At 35.8% G+C, this 14,756-nt stretch overlaps 1 protein-coding gene across 1 annotated transcript in view; it reads right to left on the bottom strand.

Annotated features, from left to right (window-relative positions):
* Positions 1–11,282, bottom strand: part of LOC140137944 (procollagen galactosyltransferase 1-like) — a 36,081-nt gene extending 24,799 nt beyond the window's left edge. The window contains 3 exon segments of the mRNA XM_072159750.1: positions 5,604–5,832; positions 10,906–10,968; positions 10,970–11,282. Of these exon segments, the coding sequence (XP_072015851.1) occupies positions 5,604–5,832; positions 10,906–10,968; positions 10,970–11,148 (471 nt within the window). The 5' untranslated portion in view covers positions 11,149–11,282.
* Between the last annotated feature and the right edge of the window lie 3,474 nt (positions 11,283–14,756).

The raw sequence follows: 14,756 nt of genomic DNA, 5'->3' as shown, positions 1-14,756 counted from the left end.
ATGCTCTGAATGCTTAGAATGACATCTATATTGCACAAAGCACTCTAAAGCTATCTTTTAGTGCTATTATCCCATATTAGCACAATCTTTTGTTGTCACAATTTCAGTCCTTGGAACTTTCAATACAGAATTACATGTAATTCACTTATCCGGATTTTGCACTTATCCGGACAATGCCATGGTCCCATCATGGCCGGATAAAAGAGGTTGGACTGTATTTACAATATTAGTACCAAGAGGCCCAAAGTATGTCGGAAAATCATGAAAATTGCATTGCTATGTTCAAAATAATTAAAGAAAAAATGATTTAATAAATTGCCTTCATCAGGCGTAGTACTATAAAGTATAAACAATCTCGACAGACTCTATGACAGTATGAGTTGAACATGTTGAGGAGCCTAATGTTATTGTTATTTTTTGTTATTGTCATGACTGTGTAATAAAGACAAATATGAGATATACATGTAGTTAATAACTTTTTTGGCAAAGAATAATCAAATTAAATTGGACCGAAATTGTATATTTATCACTACTATTATCAAAATGCAAAAGTCCTGTACGTACAAGTGTACGTGGAACGTAATCACATTTTTTCCTTATTTCAATGTCAAATATTTTCTGTAGAATTATGTAAACTATTGACATGGAATGATTGATATAACTGGGATTTATACATTATTTTTTCAAAAGTTTCCATGACTACCTGATTCATGAGAAGACACATTTCATAATGATCAAATGACCCGTGAATTCTGTATAGGTAAGAATTAAGTTCATTACACATGTTACAGGTAGATTTAGGACTATTAAACTATGATAAAAAATATGGATTGACTTCCTCTTCCATTTCTTTGCAGTCATTAAAGTTTCAAAATTCATACATTTTGGGAAAGGATTATATTTATAGACTTTCATGACTTAAGGCCGTACTACACCCATATATTGGTTTGATTGGTCTAAAAAAATATTTTTTCATTTATAGCTAGGCGATATATGCACGGATCATGTGAAATAAAAAAAATTATGAAAAAAACCCGCAAAAGTGTTCTTTTTTTCACCTATTTGTCTTAAAGTTGATTGGTTGATAAGGACGCTTATTTTTTTTTTTTTTTTTTCCAGGCGGAATAGGAAGCGCAACACGTGTCGTACGAGGCTGGCGACTAAGATACAGGGCTGACGGCCCCATTCAAAATACACGGTTAGCAATTACAAGTGGAAAATTAACATACTTGCAGTGGGGTACTTTGTCGAACCCCGACGGTTTTAGAGTAAGATAATTTTGCTTTGACACCACATAACAAATTTAGAATTGTTTGTGAAGATTTCATAATTATGTGTTAATCCAATGGCGACCTCAAAATTGGCGATATCACTTCCATCACCGCCTGGATAGTACGTAGGCAATCTCCATAGGGATGGGCGATACCAGCTTTTGGTACTGATTGTCCATCTAGAGCAGTCAGGGGGTGGCGTGCAGGGGCCGAATTTTTAGAAAAAAATAAAATAAAATGAAAAAAAAATATGGCCGCGGAGCGCGCTTGCACGACGCAGGGGGTTGTCTGAGGGGGGATGTTCCCCCTCAGAAGTAAGAAACTTGTGCAAAATGAAGATCTAATTGAGTGGTGGACAATTTTGGCACTATAGGCTATAGTGTAAAATTTTAGTTGAAAAAGCCACAAATTTGTAAAATTAATTCCCTATAAATTGTGTTAACATAGGAAATTTGCAAATGTCGAAAGAAGAGCGAAAATGGTCATATGTTTATCCACTACGCTGTCTGAGGACGGATGTTCCAAAGTTTGAAAAATTTGCAAAATGAAGGTCCAATTCAAGCCATTTGGTGCATCATTTTTACACCATTCAAAACAATTGCTTTAAAAAAAAGGGCCCGAACTCAATTTTCAAAATTTGAGATTCAGTAAACATGGTTAAAGCCGCCTGCATAAATCGCCGGGATGAAGTCGGTAGGGATAATGACTTTGGCGGCAAAATGTGACGGACCCTGTATCGGTGGGCCGCACTAGAAATTTGCACATGCTTTTAGGATGCGGACCCGCCTTCAAGCCCAATTATTATAGGACCTACTTCCAATCGACCCGACTACTGCGGGTTTTTATTAAGCATAGCCCTATACTCAATTACGTGAAATTTAACCTTCCTTTTCTCTCCTCCTTTTCTCCCTTTTCTCTACTCCTTTCTCTTCTCTTCTCTTCTTGGGGGGGTAGCGGGCCAGTCGGCGCTCCCCCCTGAAACCGCGCCTGAAATGAGTAGGATATGTTTGTTCAGGGGATGCGGGGTACGTGTGGCTGTAGGCCTACCACATGATGAACTAAACTTACTCTTCGTGGGATTACTAATCGTAAACACAAACAACACAGGTGATAATAAAACCAGTAGCAAACATCACTTTAATCAACTAGATGCAACAAGTTTACAACTTTCTTTTTAAAGCCTAATGTACGATCGTTTAAAAAAATTTTAAAGGCCCATTCAGTGATTTGCTCATCCAGAAGATCGTAAAAATCATCAAAATTCAGATTTCGGTACTTTTGTCATTGTCATAGATCTGCTAAACATAGCCTATGCGAGTGGCTCAGCCGAAAGACATTTTACACGAATCTGTAATTTAGATACTGATAGTATCTAAATTAGCTACTGTGTATTTGAATGGGGCTTCAACCAGTGGCGTAGCTGGGATTTTTTTCCAGGGGGGGGGAGGGCCAAATCCACCAAACAAAACTTTAGCCGCCCCTTCCTCAACAGCCCGAAAAGGTTTACCCAAATATTTTCCCGGTGGTTTGAGAAAGTGAAGAGAGAGAGAGAAAAGCAACACATTTTGATATTATATAGGTAGTACCATTCCCCCCCCCCCCTCTCCCTTTTTTCCCTCTCTCTCTCCTTTTCCTCTTTTTTTTCCTTGAGCTAGGGGCGGGGCCCGATAGCGCCAGGGGCGGGGCCCAAACAGGCAATTTTGGCAGCTACGCCACTGGCTTCAACTTCGTCAGTAGGCCTACTGCTGGGTTTTTCCGTTTTTTGCCAAATTTGTCATTTCAAAAATACCAAATGACAATTTGAATGACTTATCCTTCAAACAATTTTAATTTTTTTACACTTGCGCTGGGATCACTGAATGGGTCTTTAATATGCAATCATTATGAAAGTTCCCAATACATTTGGAGGCGAGAAACACTGGAAATTTGCAAAAAAAACAACATCATAAACTTCACCTCTATCACTCGAAATATCTCGACACATGATATCACGCCATGGTATGCGCTGAGTATATCCCATAGACAATCCCGGGACAATCCATTGGAATTAAATCACTATACCGCACAAAGGGGCATTCGTGAGAGCAAAATGTAAAAAATATGGGGTCATTGGGTGAGAACATGACCTTATTTTTAAATGGAATCTTTGGGTGAGAGCCGAACAGCGCCATAAAAACCTCGAAAATCAATTTCTAGTTCTAAATGGCTTCAAATTTCATTGTTTGTTTTTTTTTTCAAAATAAGCAACAAAATCAGTGATAAATGAAAGTTGCTGTTCAAATTGAACTTGTAAGGGTCTTTGGGTGACAGATCAAATGGAAAAATCAGGTGGTGGTCGCATTGCATTCGCTAAATTCAGTAAATTTTCATCTTCAACCGTCCGGGATTATTTTGAAATTTTAAAACGATTGAAATATCACAAACAAAATATAGGCCTATGTTAAATAAATAATATAAATACAAACTAAAACCGTTGGGGTTCGATAAAAATATGGTCTTTGGGTGACAGCGATGCTGAAAAAGGGGGTCTTATCCAGCCCTAGGCCTACATACGCGTCACCTCCAAAGTTACCGAGTGCCCCCCCCGGCCTGAAGTCGAGAATGAAAGATTAGAATATTTGCTTATAATTATTTGTTTACAATTTTCGAATATTTTTGTTTTCAATACGTTTCATAATCATACATTTTATTTTTTCTATTATATTCTGTCAAAAGTAGCCTATCGTATGTCCTATACCAATTAATGGTATCGACCCACAGTACCGATCGGCGGTATCGGAAGTTTCAAGTATCGCCCAACCCCGAATTTCCCGAAAATACAAAATTATAATGGCGACCTCCACAAACATGGAAATATCATCTGGCAGGAATTGTTTCTAGTGAAATAGAACGGATTGTCTTCTCTGATGTAAGTAAAAATGGTGGCATATTAATTATGCTCCAACATACAATGTAAACGTTTCTCACTTAAGTTGATTTTGTGCAACAAGTTGCGACAAATTAACATTTTATCCCAAACACATGTACTTGTGATAGCGTTTACATTATATTCAGTCTTTGTGTTTTACTGAGATGGCGACCCTAAAATCGCCTAGAACTAAAAAACCAAGCATTATCTTATCATTAAGATTTTACTGTTTCAAACCTGAAACAGATGTGCTGGCTAGCGAACACAAATTTTGCATATTATTGTCAACTGGAAGGGGAAAAAAGAAGTTTATTTTCTTTAATAATGATAAGTGATGCCAAGCATGTGTTTTCAAAGCTGTGCATAATTAATGCATTTCCAAAAAATATATATTTTGGTACTTTTAGGGTCTGACATTAATGCTTAATTTGTGCGTGTGACTGGTTTCACGGTAGCAATTCTGAAATTTTAGATATACTCCAATTTGTAAAAGTGCCCCCATGTACCGCTTTTGGGCATGTCCCTTTAAAAGCATGTAAGCTACATCGATACCGATGCCACCAATAGAACGAGAAGATTTGCCCCTTCATTTTGCATACCACTTTGACCAATTTTTTTTTCTCATTTCTTCACAAAATGCAAAAAACCTGCCAAAAAATGTGATGGGTGTAGTACCCCCTTAAGCAAACATGGAAACATATGAATTAATTTTTACATAGTTTACAAAATTAATTAAAAGGTAGCCAATTAAATTATTGTAAATGATTTTAATAGTGCAATTTGAAAATAAAAATCTGCAGCCCATGCATTTTTTCATTGTTTATTTCTAGCCCGGCGTGTTAAAAAGGTGACCTATACCCATGCTTTAGATGGATGAGGATGACACTCTCATCATCACATCAATGACAGATGAATAAATATGCTAACATCATTCCCAGTCAAATAAAAAAAACCAACAACAAAGATTTCAAATGTTTGCCTCTTGTTTCTTGCTTCTTGTTACTTTGAAATGTATAACATGAGAATGTTAATTTATTTAATAACAGGGGTCTTAAAATTTATGTAAAGATTAAATATGGAAAAGTGAGTCGCAAATGGCCATTTGCCAATTTATGGCTAATTAAACCATATAATTTTGGGCTACTTAGTTTTCTTATTTGCCTAGAAATACCGGAATTTCTGATATTTCACATTCAGTGATATCTTGTCTTCTATCTTATAAATCTATAATTATATCATCACAGCATTACCATCTGCTAAAGATGCTAAACGACCTAGCAAAAACAGTCCAAGTAAATAGCTAGTGTAGTGTTCAAATTAAAATCTTTCATTAAAATAGTTCCTTTTGCAAAAACTTACATTACATGTAGCACATATAATATACAAACAAATATTTGCAATGCTGACTGCAAACAAATACTTACAAATAAATAATCCGCCCACTGCTTTCTAGCCTCTTCCAATGCTTGCTGTCTCAGTGATATGACATGTTCAAATCTCTCATCAGGCCAGTCCACAGGACCACTCTCACCCAGATATCTCTGCGGATACTGTTTATATTGAAAGTCTATTTTATGATAGTATGGTCTTGCATTAGCAACCCACTCCTTCAGCATTGCGGTGGAGTTGTCTACATTGTGATCAGTTCTGATCCTGAAGAAAGAAATAACAGAATGAAATTACCCAAGTTTTATGCTATTCATTACCCACGTGAGAAGGGACATAGACAAGAGAAAAAAAGTTTAGTGGTCCATCGGGGGGTCAAAAAAGTTTCGAGCGAAAAATTTGTATTTTAATTAGTATTAATGAACCGCTCCCTTATTATAAATGAAGGGGACATTTGTAATATATCCTGCATTGGTGCGTTTAAAAAAGAAGTCCAAATATTTTCCACTCACACAGGTTAAGTTTGTTTGTAATTGTAGGCCCACAGGCCACAGGGCCTCAATTGCGACGAGAATCACAGAATCGATTCTCATAAGATTCGGTTGCGAGAATCAACTTGTATCAATACAGCGACTATATATGATGGTCTTTGATTCTCGCAAGTCGCAAACCAAGATGAAATCTAGGCCCTGGCCCAAAACAGTGCTTCAAATTTATGTTTGAACGCACTTTTATTATAAAAGTGCTATTTTATTTTATTTTATTTATTTACTTTCAGAACATGCGCTTAAGTTCGTCTCGGTGGCAAGCGCATCTCCGATGGTCGTTGGGTTCACAAAAACAAAATTCAGGTAATGTTTTTCATCGTTTAGAGGAAAAAAATAAATAAACTAAACATAAACATGGTTCTATTTAGGGAGTGTTCAGAAATACTTTGGTGGGGGGCTGGTAAAAGGAGGGGGCCAAAAAGTTTTGGACCTTAAAAGAGGGGGGACCAAAAAGTTTTAGGTGGTAGGAAAGGGGGGACAAAAAAGCTTTCCTCTTCAAAACCCAAAATTTTCGCGCGCTTCACGCGCATTGAGACCCTAGATATCACTTTTAACATGGGCAAGTTTTGGTTTTCAGTGCTTTTGTTTGACAAAATGATGGCACTTAGTATCTATTAATTAATAACATTATGATGATCAGCAACATCTGGGTTGGTCTACGAAATACTGGCACTTTTTATCATAGAATTTTATATCTCTTCAAAGTAGGCTATTATGGTCAATTCCAAGCAACCTCGCCCAAATTGTCAAAATTTAAACATCAAGTCAAGTATGTGATTTTGGTCTCATATTGTAGCTAAAAAGCTATATATTCTGAAAACGTACTTTTTTAGGAGGAAATGGTGTCCATTGTTAGAAAAACATCCTAATTTGCATAAATTTGCATATTCTTGACTGGTAAAAGCAGCAAAACTAAAAACACAGCAACTGCTCTGTACTGTAAAATTTTGGAAACAAATTATGCATGTGAATATAAAGTTTGTAAGTAGCTCAAAATATAAACACCAGAAATTTTCAAATTTTATAACGTGTAGCTTCGTCAGCATTGTTTGAGTACCAATTTTACGATTAAAAGCATCATTTCATAGCAACGCAAAAGTATCATTTATTACCACTGCAATTTTAAAATAAGGTTGATTTTCATTGAAACTAGAATGCAAAGCAAATTTATTCATCCCTATCCAATGACCCAAAATAATTTTCAAAAAGTCTGATTTATGGCGGTGACGACCAATTAAAGTTGCATCATTCCGCAACGTTGCGGAATGATGCATAATTCATAATTTACCCGTTTGAAAAAAAATATTCACAATTTTGGGTTAGAACTTTCTGAAATGCATTGCACAGAATTATCTTTACAGTAATTGATGTTTCAGCATTGCCTGAACCATTGTAAGTGACATAACTCCACAAAACACCCTGCATTATTCCGCAACGCCATAAGGATTCATGGATTGCAAGGATTTTTTCTTTAAATTTACGATAAAATAAAAACAGTGATGATTATTTCTTGATAGATGGTGATAGTTGTTATGTTACATCCTATGGCTAACACCCAGTGCTAAATTTCACTTCCAAGAATTTTAGACTAGCAAAATGTTGACATAATTTTAGTTTCAAAATGTGACCATGCAACACAAGTTATCTGATTTAAAAAATCGGTGATAAATATTTTTGGATAAATATTGATATTTGTCAGCTAACATAAGTAGCCAAGTATATAAAACACAATTTACTCAAATTTATTGATCTATTTATTTTATTTTCAAACATGGACTGCTTTTCATTTTCTATGGGATTTTACACACAGCATCATTCCATAACGCTCCTTGCACCATTCCAAGCGTGACCTAGTGTCGGAAAATTTGGCATAAAGAGACGATGCCCAATTTTTTTAAATCGATACTGACAATTGTCAGTTTACATCCTAAGCTTTAGATTAAGTGGCAAATTTAATATCTCAGATTACTAAACTCACAGAGTTTGTCAAAAATGTTTTAGTGCAAAAATACTGGTCCTGCAAGGTATGCGCATCATTCCATAACGCTTGAACTTTGCATATGCAAATTAGGAAATTAGGTGGTTTGGAAAAGTTTCTCCTACCTTAATCATTCACTAACAAAAAATACTGTAAAATAATGCTATTCACCTTGTGCTGTTAATACATATTTGGCTGCTGCATCAAAAAGAAATTGCATACAAAGGCAGTTTGCATCATTCCATAACGCTTGAATTGCCCATTATCATAGATACTAATTTTAGTATCTATGCTATTATGTACCAATCTGATCAAAATACAACTCATACCTGCCAACATTGTAAAAATAAAAATCTGTACAGGGTGCGCGCGACCCGGGGCGCGCGAAGCACGCGCTCACCCGTAACGGCGCATACTTGCCAACCTTTGGAACTTAGGTCGGTGTCTAATTAGAGTGAAGTGAGAAGCGAAACAAAACTTTGGAAAAAAGAAGTTATAGACCCTAAATTACTTGTTATTCAAGGTTGGAAAAAAATTAAAATATTTTTTTTTTGAATTAATTTTTTTTTCTTAATTTTGTTTTAAATTTCAAAGTTTTTGGCAACTTTAGAGAACCACTGGACCTATTCTGAAGTGCCAAGATCATTCACAGGTAATTTGAAAAAATTTGAAAAAAAAATTACGAAAAAATTACAGTTTGTTATCCTTAATATGTAAACCATTAACTAGTGTTTACCTCTATCACATATTATAGATGCATTGGTTTTCCATGCATTTATAATATGTGCTACATGAAGAGGTAAATATTGGTTAATGGTTTGCATATATATTAAAAATAACAAACTGTAATTTTTTCCAATTTAAAAAAAAAATTAACTGTGAATGAAATGATCCTAGCACTTCTTAATAGGTCCAGTGGTTCTCCAAAGTCGCCAAAAAACGCAGGATTTTTCCGATTTTTGTGACCTTTGACCTCAAAAATCGGAACGAATCCGATTAAATCGGAACGGTTGGCAGGCATGACAACTAAATCAAGAAAATATTACAAATAAATTGGATTTCTTTGCACGTAAACTGCACACTTCAATTTACTATTTCTCATTGCAAAATTTTTGTACATATACATTGTAGGCCCACGGGTAGATTTACCATAGGGCAGAGTGGGCACAGGTACCACGGTCTTTGGAGGCCAAAACTGATGTGTAGGCCTACATTTGCGTGACCAAATTAATCTCATATTTGAACATTTTAGCTTTTTGCATAAATTAGTTCCAATTTTAACAATATTTGACCATTCAAGCTTCAATATGGCCAAATTGTTTGCGCGGTTCGCGCGCATTTAATATTTGTACTATCATAATAGCCACTAGACTACCCTGTAGTCCACTTGCCCATTGTGCATACTCTGGATATTGTATTTAAGCTTAAAACTCTGATTTAATTAATGTGTGCACAATTGATAGATTTTCACATCTGATCAGTCACCCTACTCCCTCTGTTTGTTAGCTTCCCAAGTGGACTACAGACATTGCCTTGCGGTTTAGATTTTTTACACGGGACTCTATGGAGAGTTAGGCCAATTTCTGGCCTAACTAAAATTGGCCATGATGTAATGCATCTTTAAATGGATCTTCCTTGTGATTGGTCGCCCATACCTCGCTATGGTTTAAATCATCTGGGCCCGCGCCATTACCATTAACTGCATCGTAAACAACTGTCTGTGGTATTTGCGGTGCTTTTGTGTTGACACGAAAGTTATCAAACATCTAGCGCGTACTTGTGGTTAATGGACTGATAAACAAGTATGCTTGACAACGTGTTTTTAGAGAGCAAAGTCCAGGGGGTAAAGTTCTGCTTACAATTCAAAGTCCATAGTCGAATTTTTCGGGTTCGCTATCAATAAACTGGTAGATTCCAAAATCAGAATTGTTCAGTATTAAAGTGAGCCGTTATAATTATGCAAGATAATGTTGCATTCAATTACTTTTATTGTCACTAATCGCCTGATATTTTTAACTCTTTATGACCATTTTACGATTGAATACTTTAATTTTAATAAACATCAGTATAATTTTGAGTTCAACGAAATGAGTTCATCATGACTAAATAATGACATATTTTTAATAAAATTCGACTATGGCATAGTCTAAATAGCCACGGATCCAAATTATGCTGATGTGCCTATGGCTATGAACCTCCAAATAAACCTCCAAATTTCATTTATCCCTGTTAAATCAGATAAACACCCTGATTTGGGACAAATCTAAATTAAGTATAAAATGAAAATGTCCTTGTGCTTGTATTTCATGCCCAATTGTCCCACCAGGAATATTTCAAACATTTGCCTCACTCAATAACATAAAAGTGTGTTTTTTTATACGATTATGGGGGGGGAGTCAAAAAGTCATGTCAAAAGAGGGGGGGGTCAAAAAAGTTTAGCCGTCCATCGAGGGGGGATCAAAAGAGTTTTCGAGCGAAAAATTTGAGGAAGACCAGCCCCCACCAAAGTATTAATGAACACTCCCTTAGTAAAAAAAATACTTCACGGTTCTGCCCATTTTAATAGCAGCATGATTTGGACTTATTTATGACTAGCTCCCCTTTACCCTACCAATCAAAACCATACTCATACAGCAGCACTGCAGCAGCATGGCTTCCTTGAAAGTTGAAGGCTGAAGCACTGCCTGCATTGATTGTCATCATTCATTCACCATTTTCATGTGGTTTATTTTTTTATCACAAGTTTCATTTCAAACAAATTTTGAGAATTATTTGAAGCTATTCGACAAGATCACAAGAGTCCGACAAACTTACCACAGTGATATCCGATTTCTGGGGTAATGTAGTCTCTCAAGGCAGCCAAAGAAATAAGGCAATGTGTGCTTTATTCCGTACGAGTATCGGTATAAAGACAGTGGGCATTTGCTTCTCGTCCACGTCGGCAGAATCACTCTGTGTATTTCCGCTGTCACCTTCGCTAGAGGTGTCTGAATTGACACCGATCACTACCAAACACACAGTCCAGGCGAAAAGTTTTAAAACCCAGTACATCTCCATACTGACAAAGTACTACTGTTGAGGCGTTGTTTATGTCAGAAATGATCAGGGTAGCTGATCGTAGCTCTGCTAAAAGCGAGAGTTTTCAACCGAATTGTTGTCTGACGTGTGTCGAAAGGTCAGCTCACTCGACCTGGCAATTATCTTGGGTAAATGCAGCCCGTCATCACAAAATTTGAATGAAGGGCGCGTAACACCAAAAATTATTATAAAATGAAGGTTCTCCTATTGGGTGGTGCAATAATTATGTGTACTTCGGGAGGTGAATTATAGGGGGGGCAAAGATTTTTGGCAGGCCAAAAGGGGGGGCAAGCATTTTTGGCAGGTCAAAAGGGGGTCAAGCGATTTTGGCAGGTCAAAGGGGGGCAAGCAATTTTGGCACAGATATTTTGGGCACCGTTTCTATATTACGCCCTAAAAGGCGTAGGAAAACGTTAGGAACACATTCCTAACAATGACCCAAACGGCTCCAAACCATTATAGGGGGCAGTGGTAGTACAACAAGTCATACCTAGAATATTTTCTTAATTTGAATTTTATCCTTTCTAGGTATGACCGCTTTTACCGTAAAATTTGTGTCAATTCGCGATCATGATATATGTGCGCCCCCCATTTTTTAGGTTTCCGCGATTGCCGATTACATATAGATGAGAGCAACTGGTAACCAGTGATCTAGCGAACCAGTGCAGTATCGGGCTGCTATTCAATTGCGTGGTGCATGGGTTACGTGTATTTTCAATGTAAAATGCCTATACAGTGATCCACCCAAAATCTAAAAAAATCATTGTATAGATGAGGTGACATGTGTTTACATTTGATACGCCCTCTGTTGGTCTTTGATCAAAATTGTCAGGCAAAAAACACTATAGTTTACATGGAAGAAGTTGATTTTTATTCATTAACTTTGGTTTCAAAGCAAATAATACAAATAATGGTATCAATCTTGTTTATAAATGCATCAAGCTATGTACATAATATCACACAAAACTTCAAAGATATTTAAAAGTTGAGTTTTAAAGAGATTTATGTAGTCTGTCATAGACACTTCTGTGTTATTTTGCCTGCTTTGAAACAACAGAGGGCGGTCTGAATGTAAACATGTGACATCACAGGTCACCTCATCTATAGATCCCTGTACTAGGGCAGTGGCGTTCCGTGACCGCTCCCTACCCGGGGGGGCTGGAGAAAAGGTGCAATTTGCCCCCCTTCAACATGGTTGACCCAATTTTTTTCGGTGGTTTGAAAAAGCATAGACCATTTAAAACAGGGATTTTTTTTTTCGGTAAAAGTGAGGCCGAGCAAAAAACGGGAATATTAAGCGCTAGCAACCTAAAATAACTTGAGAAAGTTTGGACGATTTGCCGGGACGATTTGCTGATGTTTTCAGTTGTTATGAGGCGAACATTTAAGACCAAAATGTGCAAAAAAATCACACATGTGGGGAATTGACAGATCATTTAGCCCCACCAGAGCAGTTCTTCTGGGGTGAACCTGACCTGCCTGCTTATTAAATTAATCAGTGACAATATTATCTCTGAATTTCACAGATGCCAATTGATTTAATAATACATCAATTAGCACCTGTCAAATTCAGAGATAACCTTGTCACTGATTAATTTGATAACTACAGGCAGGTTTGGTTCACCCCAGAAGAACATGACTGCTCTGGTGGGGGCCGGGGTGTGGACGTCCTCTTTAAATGATTTTATGCCTGCAATAGTCAATAGTTGCTATACTTATCCAAATAACCAAGATCTTTTAACACATCTTTCAAAATAATGATATCAAAGATCAAAAGACATTTAATATTTCTGGAATTTCCTATGGAAATGTATTTATTTAAATAATATAATTTACAACATATTTACTGTTACTCTCATATTGTGTTTGTTTGAACCAACATATGAAAAATAGTATGAGAAAAACATGTATTCCAAAATAAATTTTCATAATAAAAACTGCCTCTGCCTACACATACTAGTAAAAATATGAAATATTTATCACTATGCTTTGCAGATAGTATGTAAAGCCTATAAATATTTCAAATAACTTTAAAAAATATATATTTCAGATGTTGACAAAATTATCAATTAAAAATACATATGCTTGAAGTACTCACTATTCTGAATTTTTGAAAATTGTATAACTAAATATTTCCAAAAAATGTTTTCTTACCGTTACTTGCCCAAAATATTTTTTGAGTAAAATTTGAAGTAAAACATGATCAAAGATCTGTTAATTTGTGCCTTTCAGAACCATGATGCAAATGTAGAAAAGCTTACAAATCACATATGTCCCTTGGTTTCAGTTATTTCATTTTGATTTTAAGCTTAAAATGTATGTAATTGACTTACTAAAACCTAAACAAATATTGAACTCAAATCTAAGAGGCTATAATTTTCTTCAGACGGGCAGGGGGGGGGGGGCCATAAAAAAAAAACCAAAATGTAGGGACTCACAAGATGACACTGACTTTTTGTCAATTTTGGACCCCCCCCCCCTCCCCATCCCAAAGAAAATGATAGCTCCCCAAGTCTGCAAGTCACCTACAATACTGTTCTAAAAATATCTATACAATTAAAATACTATTTAAGACATTTTTTGGCAATTTCCAGAAATCTGAAAGTAACATTGCATTTGTGGTTTTTAATATATGTTTTTTTTTCAATGTAATTTTTATTACATTAGACCAATTGGTAAAATTATAATATACAAACTGATAACTCAAACCAGTTGAATTCATTTAATACTATAGTGTAATTATCAATGCATAAAAATAAATATTGTAGAACTTACAACTGAGTGGATAAGTATGGAAAAAAAGGGGAGGGGGTAGAGTGTGCAGCTGAAAAATGTAAAGGTCACCAAAGGTCATACAAAGATAAAACATCTTAAATCAACATTTCAACATGTATTGAATGGTATTGCAAAAAAACAATATACAAAATCCTGTTTTCTCAAAATGGCACAAATATTATGCCGTTTATATACTCATCCACTCAATAATTGTGGTACTGTATTCCACCATGATTACCAATCATGGAGTTAATTAAAACTTTCTTTAAAAGCCTTCCTTCAAATTTTAAATACTCAAAATGCTGAAATAATACTAGTATTATATGCCTTTGTCATAAAAAAAGAAACATCTCAGGTATAATCATTTTACTTGGAAAAGCCTGAAAAAGTGTGCAAATTTGGGCTAAGAAACCTCAAAATAGGCTGAAAATAAATAAAATTATTGAAATTTGGAGTAATAAAAAGTAGCAAATCAGCCAATTGCCTGTAAACTGGTAAAATTATGAGCTTTATTAATAAGCTTAAAGCTTGATTTTGATTGGGTAAAGTGGGGGTAAATTGTCAATTGGATCACCCACTTTAAAGCACAGTATTCAGTAACATAGCCAGTGGGGAAGAGTGCCCCCTGACATAAAATGAAAGAGAAAAGTGCACCTCTGACAAAAAACGAAAGAGAAAATCGGGAAGGCAAAGGTCCGATCATGGGCTAAACTGGTGTAAAATACAAAAGAAAATCCACATTATGCATGCACATTGTCCCAATATTGCCGTTTTCGCCCAGCTCATGGACCAAAATAGTGTAAAATTTATGT

This window comes from Amphiura filiformis, chromosome 17 (assembly GCF_039555335.1).
Source record: "Amphiura filiformis chromosome 17, Afil_fr2py, whole genome shotgun sequence".
Taxonomy (NCBI): Eukaryota; Metazoa; Echinodermata; class Ophiuroidea; order Amphilepidida; family Amphiuridae; genus Amphiura; species Amphiura filiformis.
Note: the sequence above shows the minus strand (reverse complement) of the source record. Positions and strands in the feature narration are given on the sequence as shown.